Source organism: Malaclemys terrapin, chromosome 16 (genome assembly GCF_027887155.1).
Source record: "Malaclemys terrapin pileata isolate rMalTer1 chromosome 16, rMalTer1.hap1, whole genome shotgun sequence".
Classification (NCBI taxonomy): Eukaryota; Metazoa; Chordata; order Testudines; family Emydidae; genus Malaclemys; species Malaclemys terrapin.
In genome coordinates, this window is record NC_071520.1 from 29,396,862 (window position 1) to 29,418,167 (window position 21,306).

The 21,306-nt window shown below is 45.7% G+C and overlaps 1 protein-coding gene across 2 annotated transcripts in view; it reads right to left on the bottom strand.

Moving 5' to 3' along the window:
- Positions 1-8,963: 8,963 nt before the first annotated feature.
- SSH1 (slingshot protein phosphatase 1) overlaps positions 8,964-21,306 on the bottom strand; it is a 62,589-nt gene continuing 50,246 nt past the window's right edge. The window contains exons 12-15 of one of the 2 annotated variants that reach the window (XM_054006621.1): positions 20,219-20,365; positions 18,166-18,366; positions 16,540-17,161; positions 8,964-16,026 (exon numbers count right to left, since the gene is read on the bottom strand). In XM_054006621.1, coding sequence (XP_053862596.1) covers positions 14,749-16,026; positions 16,540-17,161; positions 18,166-18,366; positions 20,219-20,365 — 2,248 coding nt within the window. In that variant the 3' untranslated portion in view covers positions 8,964-14,748. Of the gene's footprint in view, positions 16,359-16,539; positions 17,162-18,165; positions 18,367-20,218; positions 20,366-21,306 lie in introns of both variants that reach the window. The other variant, XM_054006623.1, reaches the window with a different exon arrangement.

The following is a 21,306-nucleotide window of genomic DNA, read 5'->3' on the forward strand; positions in this document are numbered from 1 at the left end:
GTCATTGCCATATCGATATAGTTAGCTATTTCACTACTATATATTCTACCTCATCTTTATCCCACAATCCCATACCACCCTCCCATTTTTCTACAGGTTCCAAAAGCTCCAAGTGTCCCTCTATGCAGCTGCCAGAGCCTCCAGCTTCTCCCTGACAACTTCTACAAAACTGCTGCGCATTGAGGAAGTGGTTAGGGCACTAGCTTAGGACTTCAGAGATCCAGGTTCAATTCCCTGCTCTGCCACAAACTTCCTATGTGACCTTGGGCAGATCACTTAAGCTCTCCGTACCTCAGTTTCCCCATCTATAAAAAGGGGATAAAAGCAAGTCCCTATCTAAGTGGGGGTGTTTGAGGACAAATACAGTAAAGGTTGAGAGGTGCTCAGATACTGTGGTGATTGGCACCATAAATACCTTACAAAAATACAATAACCTGACTCGTGGCAAAAATGGAAAATCTACAGGCCCCGTGAAATAAAGTGAATTTAAGTAACACCACATAGCATGAGGGATACTCAGCAGATGGGCCAAGGATGGAACAGCCCCTGGGAACTGAACCTGCCTCTTGCCAGCTGTGATCTTTACAAATCAGGACTAAGGCATGTTGGCAGGGGTCAGCATGTGAGGGAAGCTTTCCCTGCTGCTACCCATGCTTTACTCATTAATGGATAGAGGACTTCCAAGCTGGCACCACCCCAGCAATCTGCCATGGCCTCTGCCACACACGGTCCAAGGGTGTAGCATGCACTCCGTTCCCCAGGGGCAGGGCTGGCTCCAGGCACCAGCCGACCATACATGTGCTTGGGGCGGCACCTTGTAAGGGGCGGCCAATCTTGGGGTGGCAGGGGGGCTCAGTTTTTTGTTTTTTTTTGGTTTGGCGGGGCGGTGCTCGAGGTTTTGTTGTTGTTGTTTTTGTTTCGGCGGTGCTCGGGGGGGGTGTTTTGGCGGCGTGGTGTTCTGGGGGGGTGTTTTGGCGGGGCGGCGCAGCGCTCGGGGGGGGTGTTTCGGCAGCACGGTGCTGGGGGGGGTGTTTCAGCGGCGCAGCACTCGGGGGGGTGTTTCGTGGGGTGGCGTGGCACTCGGGGGGTGTTTTAGTGGGGTGACACGGCACTGGGGGGGTGTTTCGGTGGGGCGGCGCTCTTTTTTTTTTTTTTGCTTGGGGCGGCAAAAAAGTTAGAGCTGGCCCTGCCCAGGGGGACAGTGTGGAACCTCGCCCCCACCCATCCATGCCCGGTTTGGCTCAGGGAGCACAAGGGCTGGGAATGTGGCTACATTTTTATTCCCTCTCCCCTCCCATTGCTCACCCAGCAGAACTAGTCACATCCCAGAGCGTTTATTTACTTGTTCCGTTTACTGCTTCCAGGAGCAGGGGCAATGAAAACCAAGACAAATCTTAACACCCCATGAGAGCTAAATCAACACCACCAGCTTGTTTCCCCTTATGTGCAGTGCCCTCCTTAGAACGGTAACAAAATCATGCCAAACAGCCCCAGACATCACCCCGTGGTCTTCTAGGCACCTCAGTTGAGGAGAGGAAGGTCTAAGATGGTTTGATGGCTGAAAGTTGAAGCTAGACAAATTCAGACTGGAAATAAGGTGTAAATTTTTACCGGTGAGAGTAATTATGTATTGGAACAATTTACCAAGGGGGGTGGTGGATTCCCCATCGCTGACAATTTTGCTCTAGGAATTATTATGGGGCAATTCTCTGGCCTGCGCTATACAGGAGGTCTGACGAGATGAGGCCAGTGGTCCTTTCTGGCCTTGGACTAGTCATCCCCCTGCCCTTGCCTGGTCCTAATATACCAGTGTGTTCACCACATTCCAGTTTATTAAAACAGTTGCTAGCTTTGCTTTCATAGCTACACATGTCAACATATCCAGGGCGACACACAAAGGTTTATAACTAGGAGTAATGGGATTGAAATAAACAAGGAAAATATAAGCTGAACGTCAGGAAAAAATGTGCTAACTCCTCAGATCCATTCCCACTGTGCAACAGCCTCCTGAGGAAAGTGATGGAAAGCCCCAGTCAGATGAATCATTTAAAACTAAACTGGACAGATTCCTAGAAAACATGCCACGAGGAACAAACAATCCTGCGGTGCTTGGGATCAGGGTGGTGGGGAATGGGCTACGTGACCCAATCCGAGATTTCCCATCTCTAATTTCAATTATAGCATTTGGTCGATGAAGACTAATGGACCACCAGGGACACACAGTAAGCGGAGGAGACTTCACTTTATGTTATTCTGTCCTAATGTTTCACATTCTTCCAGGTATCACAGCGAGAGGGAAGTGAAGGGAATGTTCCATTCAGGCCACCTTACATATTGACCCCCAGTCACACACTGGGTATTGGACTCCTTAGGTGTTTTATGTTCAAGCAGCACAATTTGGGAACAAGCCTAGAAATAAATTCCATGCCAGTCATCAAAAACAGGCGGAATTTGTGTTGCTCCAGATGTTGTCTGGTTTTGCCATGGCAACATCATAACAGGATATAACTTTCAATCATAACAAGAAAAAAATATTAACTTACCGGCAGTAGTAGCAAGGACTTTCATCAGGTTTCTAGTCCTGTCTCGCAATGACTGCTTAGAAATTATTTTTCTATTATTTAGGCAAAAGCCTAAAGAGGCAAACCTTCAAGCAGCTTCTGAATCAAGGCATTCAGCACATCTTTGGAGACCAGAGACGAGCAAGGGAAGTTTTTTTCCAGGATTAATGTAATGAGAACGTTTGGGTTAATCAGTAAATAACCAACAACTCAGAGCTCCTTCACGTACAGACACCTGCTTCCACATGGTTTTGCTGAGAGATGGAGGTCAGGGCTGGGGCCCCAGAAGCACATATGTAGGGAAAGCTGTTGTTTTTCAGAACTGCAGGGCTGATTTTCAGAAGACCCAACACGCCCAACTCAAAGTGAATTCAGTGGTTGTCAGGCCCTTGTGTGTAAAAACTGAACACAAGTGCATGTTCCCTGGAGCATTAGTTTTCCTATGAGCGTCAGCATGTGAGTAGGTTTGGGCAAATCATAAAAGGCTTGACAGAAAGCCAAGAACTCCCCACCGAGCACATACTGTACAGGGTCTGTCTTCTTCCCTAAAACTGGACATCTACCGTGTCATTGGAGGATTCTTGTTTACAGTAAGGGGACAGTTTACAAACAGATGTGGGTCTCATTAGATATACTCACACATGCACTGCTCTGTGAGGGCCGGAAGCTGACTTGACAGCTGCCCCACAAAGCGCTATGGTACAAGCCAGGCTCACGGGGTAGACAGAGGACGGGGGATTAGGATGGAGGATTGTACTTCCACAGGATGTAATATTTTATTCTGATCTAAAGAGAAATGCAAGAATATCAGGAAGGTCAGGAACTGTGGCAGGGCTGTAAAAACCTGATTTACAGATAACCTCGTTCTCAGGACTTCAGTTCAGAGAATTCTGCTTCCTTTATTATCAATCACATGGATTATGGTAGTGGCTAAGGGCTAACCCAGAGCCAGCCATGGTGCCAGGCGCTGCACAAACACAGAGTAGCTGACATCCCGTCCTGGGAGCCGGCAATCTAAACAGACCCAGCAGAGCCTGGGCGGGGGCCGGGGTAGAACACACCAGCAGAGTGAATTATGGAACGGTGGCAAATGTCATGTTCGTGCCACCATTTTTCTTGGGTAGGAGAGGGTTTGGTTAGGAGGGGATCAGCTAGAGGCAAGGGAGAGGGACACAGAAGGGCAGGGGAGAAGAGGGGCAGGATGGAGTACACAGCCAGTCAGCACAGGGCAGTTTCGGGAGTGCAGAGCAGCGCAGCAGGCAGACTGTGTTGTACTGAGCTCTCTCTCTTCCTTGGGATCAGCTTTCTGCTGCTCTCCCCTTCCCAGCACTCAGGCAAGGTTTTACACCCCTGTAGCACACCCTCCCTCCACCCCCTGGCAGGTCCCTGCCTTTCCCTCCTAGTCCCTCCAACAGGCCTACCCCTTCTTTCAGGAGGCTTTGTCACGTTGTGGTCTCAAAAACAACAGGGTCTGCTGCCCCTCCCGGGCTACCCTTCAGCCTTGCTCACTGGTGGAGGGACTTTCTCCCTGGAGGCCCAGCTCTGATCCGAGCCGCTGAGCCTGAGGGCTTCCTCCCTGGACTCCTTCCCCCAGTCTGCCACCAAGCCATCTGCCTGGGGAGTGGGGGGAGGTGGACTTTCCCCAGGCCTGCCCTAGCAGCCTCCTCCTCCCCTGCCACTCTCTCTATTCATGGCCAGGCCCAGGAGACAACCACCCTCCTGCAGCTCCCCTCCCCAGCCCTTTCTGGGAACCGAGCCACCTGATCCCTGGGCCATAAGGATCAGTTCAGGGGGCAGGGTGGTAGCTGCTCATCCCAGGCCTGGCTAAGCCCTACTCTCCTTAAAGGGCCAGCCAGCCCGTGACACTTGCCTTCTCAGATTTTCATTACGAGGGATTCCCTGCTTGGCATTAAACACTCCTTTTTCATCTAGCTATTCCATGGCTCTCTCTTTCTGTGGGCTGAATGTTTATGAGAAAACAGTTCGCCTCTGAAGGCCCTGTTTTCATGGCTGCAGAGATTTCCACTCAGGTCTTCCTGGCAGGGCTTAGCTCTAATTCTGTTTGTACTGCGATTTCGTTTAGTCCGTCAAATCAGCAGCAAACGCTGACACAGCTAGGTCGCCTGCTCTGCTCTGCTGCAGTGTGGACCAACGAAACAGTCTCACCACCACACCCCTGCACTGTACAGATTGCGATAGTAGTTCTTGTGATGCAGAGATGGCCACTAGAAACTGACCTGAGACAACCAATTCCTTTCACATAAACTGCTGAGCAGCTGTCATGTGGCAATGACTTTCAGCCCCCATTGACCTGGGCCGGGATCAAATCCATGATCTAGACAGGACAGACTTCATGTTTTGTTACTAGTCCTGAGCCATTCAACCACCCACAAAGACAGAAAGTTTATCTAATTGAATTCAAACATCTAAAATAAATACAAGGCTTGGATCATTAGAGAATTGAAAATCAAGATGTTTTCCTGGGTGGTACATTTTTCCCCATTGCTAAATATGAAAGCGGTCAATTTCTGCTCTGTTTAACTCTACAGCAATCACACTGCCTCACCTTTTCCTTGTGTTTCCCCAATAATCTGGAGTGAGCACAATTCAGACAAATACCAGGCAGCAACATGGGGGCCTGTGCAAAGAGTTTCAAAAGCAATAGGAAAAGGAACCGCTCATAAAAGGAACACAAGTTTCACAAGGGTGGACATGGATGTCAACAGTTCAGAATAAAAAATTCATCAAAGATCCTCAGTCTGGCCTAGGCAGTCATTTCCCATCAGCTCTAAGACATTTGACCTTAAACTGGCACATTCAGACAAGAATGGGAATTTACCTCAGTGGCTGCTCTCCAAGCATGCCAGATGGCTTTCTCCAACACTGGATATTTTCCTCTCCTTTCATAACACTGACTAACGATGAGGCACCAAGAGACTGAATTAATGTCCTCATTACCTGCATATGCATAGGATGGCTATGGGTAACCAACAACCGGCTGGTTACATATGTGGCAGCAGAGCTAATGCAGGTCCAAGAAAAGATGTGTTCAGTGCATACCTTGATCTTATGTCACTACCTAACTAGGAACAATTGACTGGTAGGAAAACGTTATACAAAGGGCAGCTGAAGATAAGGATCCACATATGGTATAATTCTCAAAAGGTAGCCCAGTTTTATCGGCCATTAGTCTTGAAGCATCCTGAAATGTGTCCTATCCCTGTTTAAATACAGCCCGTATCAGACCCCAATCTCGGAGTTATGTGGGGTACACATTGCCTTGGAGCCCACCTTTGCACAACCCTTCAGCAATGTCTTCGGTAAGTTCAGTGGCCCACTTTGGAGCCATCTTCATTTGCTGGCTGAGAGCAGAATTTAGCTCATAATGACACCAGTGCTGGGGCTCATTCACTTAGTGGAGAGCTGCCTTTAGTCACCTCTTGTCAAAACATCCATGGGAAGGGCTCAGCTTTTGAGGCATTGTTTTCTTCACTGCCCAGTTATCACCAAAATGGACTTTCTTCCTCCTCCGTTTAAACTGAAACTATACTAGGCTGTAGGGGCCTGGGACTGGTGTCAAATAATCCAAGGCCAAATTCCCTTTTCATTTACATCCGTGTAAATCTGAAGTAATGCCACCAAAGTCAATGGAGCCACTCTAGATTGATGCTGGCATTAATGAGAACAGAATGTGGTACTAGGGTTGTAATCAGCATGAAACCTACAAGGACTGGCCATTCTGACAGGCAGGTGGTGAAAGAGAGAACGGGGAAGAAGAGGGGGACAATTCTTAAGCAAAATCAACACACAGTCTCACCCCTAGAAGTGCAATAAAAATCCATAGCACTCTCTCTCTCTTACTCACTCACATACAACTTGTAAACTCTCTCTCCTCCAGGCTCCCAAGAACTGGCCACAGGGCTTGTCTCTGCTACCTTTCCCTACAGGCACTGCTCCCCCAGGTGATGAATTCCTCTCCACAGATGACTTTTTATAAGGTCACTAGCATAGTTCAAAAGCGTGCCATTTGGCTAAACAAAGAAGCCAAATCCATGTGGCTGTACGAAGAGCTGTGGTTCCAGGATGATACTTTATAAACCCATAAAGTAAGAACAGGTTTGAAATATTTCCTGCATCCCCTCCTGTCCCTAATCTCTCTGCAGAGAATAGCCGTGTGTGTTAATATTTGAATCAAACCATCACTCACATGACACCAAGCTCCAGAGAGGCTTAAAGGTGTTGGATGCCTGATTCATTTCTCTTTTCACACTTAGTATTTTGAGAAGTTGGCAAATTAATGTTGGCATGAGTTTAAACTACGTGTGGACGTGTCAATTATTTCCCAGCATCCTCACAGCATCTTAGCACTAACTGGGGCTTGCGTGGGCAGCCTCTGCTGAAGGACCCAATGGGTTACGGAGATGAGCTCCTCTTTGAAGCTCTCCCGGAGGTCAGTGAAACCAACTGGCAGTGCAGTGTGGGGTTCAGGCCTGGGTTGGCACTGCCCATGCTCCTCCTGACCAATGGCTAAATGACAGATGCCAATCTCCTGTCAAATCGGAGCTGAAGCCATTTTTAAAATGTAATTTTAAAACAATACTCCTTGGGGTTAACGACTTTCTCCCAGACAATTAGCAAGTATGCCAAAGCTGAAGAACATCCTCGGCCTGTGCTTTGTTACTCTGCCAAGGTAAACACTGACATTTTCTTCCCCGAAGCAGCTTAGAGAGCAAGAACAATTCCAGGCAGTAACAAGACTCCTTAAAGGCACAAGAGACAGAGGCTCACTGTTTGCCTTTAAAGGCAAAATTTGGTGAATATACTGGAAGGGCTGATCCTACGTCCTATGAAACTTTGGTCTGGAGCAGAGTTGACTCATCACGAAAAAGTCTTTATTTTCCCAGTTACATCTTGTAACTTACAATTAATCTGCTTTAATGCTAGTTATTTGTTCTTTGAAGGAGACATTAAAACCCAGGTTTCGACTCACTACGTCTGCTGGGAGTTAAAGAGCCCATGGCACTGTCAGATAATGCCATGTATCCTCTCAAATAAAAAAAAATTCTCCCGTGCTGTGGACAAAATATTGCTTAGCATGTAATAGCTGCTGCATTTGCCTGCACAGACAGCATGCTATTGGCAATCAACTCATTACTGGGTAAGATGCTTTGAGATGCTCAGAGTCTGAAAGAGTTTCCTTAAATCCAAACTCCAGTCTCATAAAAAAATCTATTGCCATTGTATATTTAATTCCTGTTTGTCTTCCATTAAACAGATTTCTATTTTTATTTCAAATAACCCCCTCTCTGCAAAAAGAAACTAAAAAAGACTTGCAGCTCACGTTCAGACTTTATTTCCAAAAATTAAATAAATGGGATTAAATAAACCCAGCAAACAAAGGGGTAAACATTCTCCAAGTTAAAAGACAGCAAAGTCACTGGGAGATGAGAGTCAAATGCTGATGCTAAAACCTCTTCACAGTGAAGAATATTGGCGAAACTGCACCATGAGCTTGGAGAAGCTGCACCATAAACCAGTTATCTCAGCATTGCTAGGTCATCTCAAGGACCAATTTCTTTTGGACCTCTGGGGTCTGCTGCCTCTCTAACCCAGTCCCCATTTTTGTATCTCCTTCCTCATTACCCCTGGGCTCTGCACTCCCTGGGTCAGGTGATTCAGGAAGAAAGCAAATCACTGGTGTAACAAGATCTTACTAAGGACAAATTCAGACTGTATGTAAATTGGCACAGTTCCCCCTTGGCTAAACTCAGCAATGGTAATGTAAGAGGCACAACAGCTGAAGGTGGCACGGGGTGTAAGCATGCGCCAATCTGATTTTGGTGATTGTAGAACACAAGCCTGGCTTATGCAGTGAGGGGAGAAAGAGGGCATGTAACAAAAAGGAGGCGTGGAGGAGATAAAACTTGTGGGGGGGAGAGAGGAAGGCTGCTTGATATCACCCCCACCTGCTGGCTCCTTTTTCTCTTTCCTGCTTCCCACACCATTCCTATCACTTGACACAAAACATTACATGCATTTGCGCCCCCACCGAATACCAGAGAGATTGGTGCTAGTTACCCTCCCTGACTGTTCATGCACACTTACTCTGGGGGCAGATTCTGATCTCAGCTATGCCAGCACCACTCCACTGGCTTTGATGGGCTGGCAATGCAATGGTGGCCACTTAGATGAGAATCTGGCTCGTGACATGTGACATACATTCCCACATTCATCATCACCGAGTTTGGCTCTGTAGGTCAGCCGCACAGGTAGTACCCCATTCTCAGCGACAGCTGATTATTGACATTGACTCATCTGTAATATACTGTACACAATGTTTCGGAGGCTCGCACCTGGCCGGTCATCTGCTTTGAAATGCTGACCACAAGCTGACTATGTATGGACGTTACTCAAGAGATGGTGCAAACCTCTCTTGTAAACAAAAAAATGTTTATTTTCCTCACAAGAAGCACATGTAATGTACAGTACACTTTTACCAACAAAAGTAAAAAAAAAGTGCATTATGCATCCCCTACTGCAAATGTACAGTACAAAAGATACTGCATATTTAAATATAAAAACCAGAATTAAGAAATACAATGAAATAAAAAGAACACTGTTATCATAAGAGTACAGCAATGCACTGAAACAGCTACTGGTTATTCATGTCCGCAGTTTATCTAACAAGGGTGGTAACTATCCACGAGCCTTGGGTCAACTCTGAGGCGAGGAGAGCAGCCCAATGTCTGCGACATGAAAAGGAATATTATTTAGTTAAAGAACACATTGAGAAATGGTGACCGAAACGGTGCTATTTCTAAAACATGGAACAAAAAAAGCATACGCTGGAAATAAGGTGCCAGTTTGTGCATTTCAGATTTGATGTTGGAGTGTTCCTTGGCTTAGATCATGCCTGTAACTCTTCCAAGCGTAACGATGGCCTTCCATCTTTGGAATGTCTTGTCAAGCCCTCCCTTGCCTGCACTGTCTGCAGCAATGCAGAGATAAATCATAAGCGGTGGGGTCAGGACAACAGAAGCTGGAATCTATGTGGGATCCATTTACAAAGCCCATCGTTTTACCAATACACGCAGCAAAGGAAAACTGGTTAGCAGTTCTGAGATCAGGGACCATGAGGGTTATACAGGATTCATACATGCAAATAGTAATGGTCTTACTTACACTGAAACATCAAAGCACCAAGACAAAACAGCAAAACAGCAGCGTTTACCAGCTCAGCATAAATACACAGTATTTGTAAACTATTATTAAGGCACTCAATTGTAAAAGAACAATTACAATACATAGGAGAGAAAGAAAACAACTATCTTTTCATGCATCGAAACTAACAACCCTGCAAGCAGTGCATCTTTTGGCTACAAAAACTTTGAATTGGCATGCTAGAGCCTCTACGCATACATTGACTTAAAAAAAATTAAAAATAAACTACATGTATCGACAGTATTGTGTTGCACTAAGCAGCAATGGATCTTCAAGTTTGATAAGCTACATTGTGTGTGTGGTGACACAGTTATGTTCCACAGAATAACGGAGTCTGTGTGATTTTTTCCCCCAATCACGATATGGGCATTGTAGTCAACTGAAAACTAAACTACCAAAGCAGTAGTTTGTATGTAGCAGAGTTTGGCAGGTCATAGAAGAAGAAAACAGGAAGGAAATAGGTTTGTTCACTTGTATTGTTAAAACAACTTGGAAATTTTCGGAAGTTCTTCAAGTCTAAGCACCTGTTAAGCTTCTATCTTAGTACAAGGTACAATGGGTTGGCCAACAAATGTCAAATTGGGCGTACATGGCAATGACTTTGTGAACAAAGGCAATGTGTATTAATATACTGCAGTGTCTTACTGCCTGGGATTGGTTCCCTACTGGCAGTTAGTGCTATGAGGAGTGCACGTCCCCACACCAAGCAAATAGATGGAATCACAGCTCATTGGGGATGGGAACAACAGGTGGTAAGGCATCTTCAAAAGGCAGCAGCCCACTCACAGGTGCAAAACAACCTGCAGAAACAAAATTAAATGGCCACATCTGTGGATGTCATTCCTTCCATTCTTGGAAACAGGCAATTACATGGGATTTTCAGAAGCACTCATCATTGGCCTGCCTCTACGCCCATTGAAATCAACAGTTAAGACTCCCATTGACTTCAGTGGGAGCAGTTAGACAAGAGATCAGCACTTTCAACAATCTTCATCTAACCTAGCCCATGTGTTGTATGCACACATGCGTGATCTGCACACACAACTGGGAGAATTACAAATATTACCATTCTCTCTTCTTTTTGCATGCAAAATTTGGACCTAAGTGACCAGCTCTCCACAGGAGAAGCACAAGATCTTACTTAATAACACTATGCAGTCCCCTAGCCATGAGGGGTTAACTATCTGCTTTATCCTACAGTAACACTATTAGGGATCCTTTAGGGTTGTCTGGATAAAGAGGGCTAGCAAAAATCCATGGGAAAATAGAAATTAAATAAAATAACTAGGTCAAATTCTGCCTTGCAGCTCCAGCTTCAATGGAATAGTATGGATGTAAATAAGGGCAGCCTTTGTCCAACTGTGTCAGATGGGAAAGGGCCTCTCCCTGTCAGTGTGAACAGGTGCACAGATTTGCAGACAGGGAGAATCTGAACAACTGTGCAACTGGCTGTGACCACTGTGACTTTATACTAGCTGTTGTGCTGCACTCAAGCCTTGAGCACAATGTTGTGGTTTGGATGGAGCTGGTGAACAGATTAACAGCTTTCAAAAATATCTTCGCTGATAATTTCAGCATGGGCTAATAGGCTCTGAAGAAACCCTATCCCGCCATGCAGGAATCAAACACGCAGTGCAATGGCTTTACCCATGCTCACTACCACCCCTCCTCCCCAATCCATCTTTTACAAATAAAACCTAAGTAAGAACAACTAAAAGACAAGTAATAAAAATATTTGGAATACACTACAGTAGATATGGACCTGGAAACGCACCCATGATGCTTTGACATTAGGCACATCATAACAACATTAATATTTTAGATATACCACCACACCCCAGATACAGCTAAACTGAAATGTCACAACTGGGGAGGGAAGGGGGGCATGTGTCAGTGAATTCACAGTGTATTGAAGTGATCTAGTCAGTATTGATTTCCAAGACGCACCAAAGGGTGGGTTCAGTGAAAAGAACCACACCAAGAACCAACGACAATCACAGCATCAAAAGAAGTGTCCATGCTAAATCCACTTCTGAAGGTTTATAGCCAGACAATAACACAAACATTGCAGCTAAGGGAAGGTCCAACTCTAGCAATGACATCGGTTTCCCGACACTAGAAAACGTGGATTACAAAATGTTTCACGTCCTCCGAGATATTGCCATTGTCTGCCTTGCTTGAGAAGCTTTTGCTTCTCTCACACATGAAATGGCAAATTTGCCATATGCTCAAGATGTATATACATTTTTGACCCCTTTAAGGAAGAATATTTATCTACTGCTTCCCAGCCCATATTTCTCCTGCTTTTAGTACAAAATTGGGGGAGTTACTTTAAAAAAAAAAAAAAAGGAATCCCGGGTATTCTAAATGGTGGAAACCAAGGGACATTTCCCAAATGGGTAGGCAAACATTTTAAATGGCAGGTTGTAGGATTTGCTGTTCAAAGTTGCACTCTTCACTTTCCATCCCCATCTGAAAGGCTTTATCCAACAACAGCTCTGCAAACGTAGATGTTTAAAAAACAGGTCAGACTCACATGGACCTGGTTGTTAAAACCACGGAGCGCAACAAATCCATCATTTGTCGTCACTAAGCTTTAAATTTCACCGTGACACCAAAGTTAGTCTAACACATGGAATTCAGGCATTTTTGAAAATTCAGGAGCCTAAGTTCCATTTTCAAAAGTGCTTAAGTCACTTAAGTCTAAATCCAACTGATACGCAATGGAACTCAGACTCCTCAGTGACTGAGGCACTTTTGAAAATTATATCCTTCATTTGGCAAAAAGGTATCTCCCAGAGTTTTGGAGGTTTTTTTAAACGTGCTTCTTCTAGCAGGCTGGCAATGCATTCTACCACAATATGTTACACACCCCAGAGGCAAAGGGCCTCCTTTGACGCATGTTGCACCTGGCAGGGGCGGGAGGGCAATGGTACTACAATATTTATCTGAAATTGTTCTGTACTAAATGGTCACTGGGTGTGAAGACAGTGACCCACAAATGAATATGGGGCTGGTTACCCATGATGCTGTGAATGCCATGTCACTGCCCCTTTGTTGAGGGACAGCATTTTAGAGCTAAACTGGGTTATCTGTGTGTCCAACCGGCCTGTCTCGGGAAGTGGCTCAAGCAGATTTCTTATCATCTCATTCACTCATTTTGATCAACCCCATTTTTACTTGAATTCTGTTTTATCATCAAGGGCTGAATCCTGAGGTCTGTGCCCAAGATTTTCCGCAACAGACTCCCACTTGCCTGAATGAGAACTAGTGGAAACGGAGTGTTTCTGAATTGGCCATAAACCTCTGACAGAAACTAGTACAAAACAGCTGATGAAAAAAAGAACGGCCTACAGCCAAGGGCTCTGTTCCAGGAGGTAATCCTGCACAACTGAAGCCACTGACTTCAGAGGCTATAGGACTGAGCCCTAAATGCCTTACTGTATCAGAAATCTAGCTAGCAGTACCATGTAGAAGACTTAATGGTTGTTTAACACTGTGAAAACTAATCTAGCTCTCCACTTTTCCTTCCTTTCTGAGATAGTGCAATATTCCATTTAGGCTAGGCTAGTAAAACTACTGCCTCCTCCTTGCACTGGCCTCAAACTCTGCCCTTGGATGGGTGTGTAAGATCAGTGAAGCCCAGAGGAGCACCACATGTTCATCCGAGAGCAGAATGTGCACTTCTATTGTCATCAGGAGGAGACCATCACTGAAATTAACCTGTGCATCCCAGACAATATGTACTATAAACAAACAAGAGCAGGAATACTCATCCTCCCCCACTGCTTCCGGATGATGAAATAATAAACCCTTTGGATGTTACTCAATGTGGGGACTTGTAAACAGCTTCAGAGCTCAGGGACAACCAGATACCTTCCTGAGATAACCTGCTGCTGCTTTGCATTTCTGCTGCAAACTCCAGGATGCGAGAAATGTTCTACCAAAAATAAACTAACTTATCATCTTCCCAGGTTTCAAATGTACAGAATGACAATAAAGCCAACCGTCTGCCCTCTGTAGCAGGAGAGAGGTCAGTCGCCTTCTCATCTGCAATGCATGCCATCAACAGTCTGATAAAGCAGGGCTTCCAAAACACAAGTGCTACACCACTGACTCCAGCATCACACACATTTCACAATGGTTCATGGTCACCTACTGGCCAGGCTTGTCATTATTACTGGGATAACTATAAAACCACAACAAGAGCAACAATACCTGAAGAACAAGACATCTCTCCACTTTTACAGAAGCCTTCAAAACACACAGCCTAGACGTCATTTTGTTATTAACACAAGACACTATGACAGCTAACCCTGATTATACAGGAAAGAGGAACTATCAGGTCAGCAGATCACGTAGTCAATAAAAAAACATCTCCACACTTTTTCACTTCACTTCATAGTTAGAGTTACTCAGTACAGTAAAGCCTACACCTCAACACTCTTTCAGGTCTTTACAGTTGATGTTGTAGGAATGCTTTCCAAAAACTTTAAATATCCTGGAATAAACCTTACAAAAAATCAACACAGAAATCATCAAGAACAGAGGTAGAGTTTATGTTGCCATCTACAGGTTTTTCCACAAGTGGATGTTTAAACTAGAGACTTGTGCTATGTTCGTTTTGTGAAATAAAAAAATTAAAAAATGCCATGACTTTTGTTGAGACTTTTGAAACAATATTTTCAGCATTTTTTTACATTATATGTATTGTAACATTACTATACTTGGCAAACAGTACTGGGAATATTGTCCTATAGGAACAGTAGGCAGTTCACACACTATGTACTCTTCCAAGCCATGCAATGTTTTTTTTTCATTGTGCCATTCACCCATGTCAGTTATGTCCCTCTTTCTCCCCACTTACTGCACAAGGAAGGGGGTAAAGACGTTGTATCAGATGAACTATTGGGTTCAGGCAATAAATGCTGATTTAAAAAAAAAAAAAAACATACACCAGAACGTGTCAGCTTTTGCCCTTCCAAAGTGTGCTCTTCAAGTTTCCTGTGGCTGAATTTGCTAGCAGTTTGGAGCTTACGTCCACGCTCCTCAGAGGGGATTGTGACTCGCAAAGCATGGAAGACTCACTCGATTTGGCCTCTTTTGAGTTCATTAGTGTTGACACATCCATGTCACTCGATAAGTCCTCGGAGGACAAGTTAAGACACCCTAGCTTGGCAAGAGAATTGGATCTCTTCAGAGGGGAAGAAACAGTCAAACCAGCAAGTCGTAGCCTGGTTTCGATTTCCTGAGTTCGTTGTTTCACCAGGCCAGGTTTCCCATGCACACTGTGTATGCTGTCGCTACTAGAACTGCGCGTCAAGTTGGAACTCCTGGAAGATGACGGCGTATAACATATGGTCTTCAGAAAGTCCTTTGTGTAACTGCTCATGTGTTCCAGCCTGCACAGGACAGGCGTGGAGGTTTTCTGAGACAGTCCCTGTAAGGGGTTTTTGGCCTCTAACTTCTCCACATCATTCTCTGTGTCTTCAGATATTAAAGGTGCTGGGCCCAGAAGAGATACTGGGTCTTGGTGCAAAGCCAAATCTTGGTTTTCCTCTGGTATACTAGCATCAATTCTGCTCACGGAGCTCTCTCTTACCAGTGATGAGGATTCTGACGGCACACTCTTCAGACGCTCCAGTTCTTTGGTATGCTTCCTAACTAAGCCAGCTTTTTGAAGCTGAATAAGAGATTCTTGATGCTGCATCAAATAACTGTTTGTGGTTGGCTTTTCCAAATCTTTACTAAACAGCAAGTACTTCAGGTCCTTCGTGGGTTTGACATCTTTTCTGGATGGAGGCTCTTCCTTCATCACTTCTGTATTCAGAGGGCTTTTCTCACAGTGGGAATTTCTCCTGACAAGCAGTGCTTTGACAGGTGTTTTTGGTGCATCTTTTGGCTTTTCAGAAATATTGCAATGCTGATCCGCCACAGATTTGCAGGTGCCACCTTCCAAAACACTAGTTCCCTGCAGCAATGGAGGCAAAACATCATTTTTAGCCCTGATTATTTCCTCAGCCTGCAACTTGCTAGGCATTTGGTCCGACAAGTTCGAAGTCACATGGGAGAGGAGCGAAGGCTGAGTACAGATTGTAGAACTGCAGCAAGCGGCAGCTGGATTCAGCGTCTCACACTGCTCCCTAGAGGCTTCAGCGGAGGCACTGGCTGAGGAATACATGCAGTCAGTGCATGACTGGTAGGAAGGCTTGACTTTACTGAGGATTCCAAATATGGCATCGCGCTATAAAAGGAAAGAATAGGCAATAAGAAGTCAGACAAACAATTCAATGTGGATGCAGAATAGCAGAGTCAGGCTAGTTTAAAACAAGACACAGAACAATAGGAAACATTTTATCTATAAGGACTCCAAGGCTTAAAGGAAGCCTCTCTCCATTACTGCTGAAGTCTGGGCTCTGCAGTGGGAGTCAAGCCATGAGGATTCCCAGCTGACAGTGTCTGGAGTTGGAAGAAACCAACCATTTCAAGTGATGGTCATGGAAGGCGGCTCCCCTGAGAGGTTTATAGCATGTTCATGTAGCTGCATGCTCTCTTTGGTGGCTGGCTCCACAACTTCTGCAAGCAAAGCGATGGTCAGAAGCACTTCTACAAGGAAAAGGCTCAGCATGGAGACAGGCACTACTACAGGAGCCTTCACTTCCAAACCAAATTACATCATAATCTTAGGATGCGGAGAGTTGTCTCATGCACACGGTGTCGGGTGTTACTAATCATCTACGTTTAAGCCCATACGCACCTCGAACTCCTCTGGGCAGCTCCTCTTGCTGTTGTTGTTATTCAAGTTCTCTCTGTTCAGTAAGTTCTCCTCCTTGTGTACAGACAAGCGCCGCTTCCACCTCTCCACGGGATTTTCCTCCCTGATGCTTTCCTTTCCCGGATCCACCTGACTGTGCACACTCCTCCCCTTTGGCATGCTGGACTCCAACTTCTTCACTTCCTTCTCGCAGAAACTTCTCAGCTCTGCCAGTGGTTCTACTTTCTCCTTGGCCTTCATTGTGTCTGCCGCAGCCTCAGGAGGGATTGGGGGAGGCTGATCCACCAGCAAATTGGCCTGCTCCGAAAGCACGTCTCGCTCTAGATCCTCCACCTGGAAAAATATTTCCCTGTCACCAGGCAGCTTGTTCTCCAGCAGCGAGTCGGACAGGCGCCGGAAGCAGTAGTGAAACCCCCCGGCCTCCATATTGGCTCTGTTGTCCAAGTACGTGGACTGTGAAGGCGCGTCCAGGTCAGAGAGGCGGTTTTCTAGATCAATGTCTAAGCTATCGAGCAGGAAGTCACTGGGCCCCGTAGAATCATCTGCATTCTGGGATAGGTTGCTCTCTGCTTGCTGCTTCCACAGCTTGTTATGACGCTGTTTGCTGGGGAGAAAAATAAAAGGCACAACTTACTACAATAAAACACTCAGCAGCTGTCGAATGTAAATACATCACAGTGCCCCGCCCCATACAAGTCACGCCCCTCAGAAACCTTTGGAGGAAACATGCAATCCAAGCAGATCACCCACTACAGAGGACAGTGGCAATGCAGGGCAGAGGAGCAGGATGTATGAAGCCATCAGGCTCTGGTCTAAACACAGGGAACAAATGGCTGGGTCATTACGTAAGATTCAAGGGAAGAAAAACAACAGCAACCAAAGTCCTCAAGAATCAGGTAACTGTGATTTAAAAGGCATTGACCACCTCTGTAGTTAGCTGTGATGGCTGCTGTGGAAATGAAGGCGATACGCACCTAATGAAGAAACAGAAACAAAGTCTCCCAGCTGAAAGCATCTGGATCAAGCGCACGCAAAACATGTATCAGAGTCACGCGAGTATAACTTTAAAAAGATGCTCAGCAACAACCAACGAAGGGCTGAAGCCGGCTGTCCTCACTCAGGCAGACTTCTCCAACTTCAGGACTTTGTCCTCTGCATGTCTATGCAGCGTCAGGAACTCAGCCGGCTCCAGGCATGGGAGCCCAGCCACGCAATGAGCCCGCTGGGCCCAATACCCCTTACTCAGGGACTGTGCTCCCTGAGTGGACAGAAGAGCCCACAGATCCCCATTTAAACCTTGTAGCAACAGCAGCACAGTGGCAGCTCGACGCGTTCTGGCCCAGTAGCTGTGCCAGACCTGCTTCCTGTACCTGCTCTAGCTCCGACCCACGCCTGAAACATTGACCAAAACCTGCTTTTTTTCCCAGTTTTCACAGAATCGTGTTCCCCCTTTCCAAGCAACTCTCTGATCATTTTTAACTTATTTGTCCTTTGCCCAGCTTAGGCCCCACATGTGTGTACACACAACTGCAAATTGCTAATTCTAGTCTGCAACAGGCTCTTTTTGTTTCCTTGCAAGTCACCTTCTCATTCCACCCATCACCTTACCTTGCATCTAAAATCCCTTCATACTCCAGCAGCTGTTTCATGAAGCCTGCATTTGGTCTTGCAATGCTGCGTTTTTGCTTCACGTAATTATAGGCTTTTTCCAAGGACCAGCCAAATTCCTTCATTGCATAAGCTATAACCGTAGAGGCAGACCGGCTAACACCCATTTTGCAGTGTACCAGACACTTAGAGTGATTTTTCCTAGAGAGGAAGGCAAAAAATAAGAAAAACTGTATCTCAAATCCTTTTGTTTATTAAGTTTTACTATCACAGTTTTATATGGTGCATGGATGGTCATTTGTTCTCCAGACCGAGCCAACGTCACAGCTCAGAGGGAGTTAATTGGTTTGGGTTAAAGGGTCCAAGAAAATAAACTCTCTAGGAAAGTTAGGATTTGGAGAAGTGTGATACCCCCTAACCACTCTCCTCTCACCCCAACCGCACTGCTATTTCAGATACTACCCAAAGCTCTCTTTGTCTGCATGTCCCTGTCTTTGGAGATGTGGACCCAGCAGGCATGATGGGTTCCCTACCAGGGCCCCCTGCACTGTTCACTGCACATGAGGGCTTCTCTATCACCTGTGCCCTGGAGGGTGGAGTGACTGGATGAAAATCACAGAGCAAGAAGTCTCACAAATAAAGAGGCTTCCTCGGAGACGTTCGTGCAATCTGAAGAGCAAGTAACAGGGTTGGAGGCCCAGCAAGAAGGCCCTTATGCCAGGCCCCCATCTTCAAAGGTGGAGGCAAGGCAACTGAATGAAGGATCACACGTGGGAATAAGCGTCTCCTGCGACGTATTTAGGAACCTCAACGCCCATTACGTCACCTGGCAGAATTGTGCCACAAGCTGTCAGGGATGGGACCTCCACAACTTCAGATGCAGCCCCTTACTTTTTGAGCCCATTATTAATTCTAGCATTGTGGCTGATGGACAAAGTCAAATTCAACCGCTAGTTACACCCCTGCAATCCTAATGATTTGGTCCTAATTTAGGGCGGGATTTGGCCGACTAATGAAAGAGGCCAAATTAACCAGGTGTCACTGTCCAGCTGCCCCATGCAGATCCAAATGAAGAAAAGCCCATCAGGTTCCAAGCCACATGCTGACACCCCAGCAGAATGTGAGTGGTTCATGTCACTAACTGTTGCCGGGAGCCATTGCTCTGCTTATTCCAAAATTCAAGGATTTCAAAATGTTTTACTTCATCAGAAGGACCCTTCGGGGCTCTTGCCATCTTTTAGGGTGTTAGGTGCAAACACGAACAGAATGTAGCATCGCTACTGGAAACCAACGAACATTTCGTTTAACAAAAAGGGAAACAAAAAAGCAAGTTGAACAAGGCGCTGAAAATAAAATCTCAGCACAATTGTGAGTGGTTGTGAAGGGGTTAACGATTAACCACTGACGGGAACAGTCGGGGTATTTGGGCATTCCAGGGGCCCAACTGAACTCCCTTTTCAAAGGCCTTGGCGAGAGCAGGGGTCCCAGAAACCTCTTCATCGCCTCACAAAGAGCTCAGCAATTAAGCAGCAAAGGGACAGCTACTAATTAGCCTGGTAGAGCTACTTAACTGACAGGGCAGTAAAGACACTGAATGAGTTATTGTGCCAAACCTGGGGACAGCGAGCTGGGAGCATGAAGGAGTCCAGGGGAATTGGATGCTGGGGATAGAGTCAAAGTCAGAACGGACACTTCTCAGGACTTGTCCAGTAATAGCAGCGGGGATGGTTACTTCCCTATTGAATACACTTCTCATTGCCCCTGCCCTGAAGTGGGAACCACAGCTCTCTGACTAACAGGACATTCAGAGGGAGGCAGGTTTTAAAATGAGCTTCTGTAAATGGTTCCATATCCTCTGCTGATATGCTATTCGGCAGTATGACTATCCTTACAATAGCCACGGTACTGGTGAGGGCGCTCCCTCGCCCCCTGCTGGAGGAAGTGCCTCAGCGTCATGCAAGGACTTGACCTCACTCCACAGATTCTGATGATGGGTTCTTATCCCGACCTCGGATGCCCCCAAGCACTGATTCGCTCATCTCTGTCCACTTACTTGGCTTTATTTATGAAATGATATGCCTCATTCCAGTGAGCCAGGAGGTCTGTCGTCTCCTCGTCGTACACCCGGATATTATGATACGCAAATAGACCAGGGAAAAAATTATCAATCTCCCTGGTGACATTTAAAATGTAGTAGACGCTGCAGGATGCAAAGGGAAACAAAGGAGGAGAGTTTAATTATCACAGCCCTGGAAGGGGACTTGGAATTCATGTGATAAACCACACACAACCCAGTGTAACATGGGTGCTCTTACTGCATGGGACGATCAGCAGCCCCAAACCTGTAAGCCCTCCGCTTCCAATTAAATCAGCTGGAGTTCTACATGTGGAGGACTGGCTGAATCAAGCTCCCTAACTCATCTCTCTCTGCTATCACTGTCCCATGTAAAGATGGAGAACAGAGGGAAAGTGACTTGCCCACTCTACCAATGGGGAAGCTGAGGGAGAGAGAGGTGCCGAAACTTGATCCAAGTCTCACAATGAATCAACGGCAATGCTAAGAATAGAACCCAGGAGTCCTGAATCTCAGCCTTGTGCTTTTGCAACAAGATCATCCTTCCTTCTTTCTTCCAACCAGAAATATGAAATGAAAGTTGCATCATTTTACTTTACTTCTGAAGGATATAGCAGCCGGATTTTTATAATAAAATAGGCGTATACCAGGAGAAATGAATGCCCATATTAAATTATTATTTCATATAATTCAGACAAATCAATAGCACATGACGTTTATTGAAGGATTTGTCCAGCTTTGACTTTTAAAAATGGCATTTCAAGGATACCATCACTACAGATCAAAGGATTAATGTGCTGGTTGTTTTACTTATTCAAAAGTGTTCAGACAGCTGTTCCCAAGGACTACAGTTTAAACATCTTTATTCCTGCTGTTGAGCAGTAACTTTTCAGAGCGTCATTATAGGGGCCAACATGTGTCCTGGGCAAGCAGCAAGTATTTATACACAAAATTCCCATTGGCCTAAAACACTTAAAGCCAAGAAGTGCTGTAGTGATGAGAGTTCACTGAGAGACAAGACGGCAGCCACCTGTCTGCACTAGTGGAATGGAGAACAATTCACACAA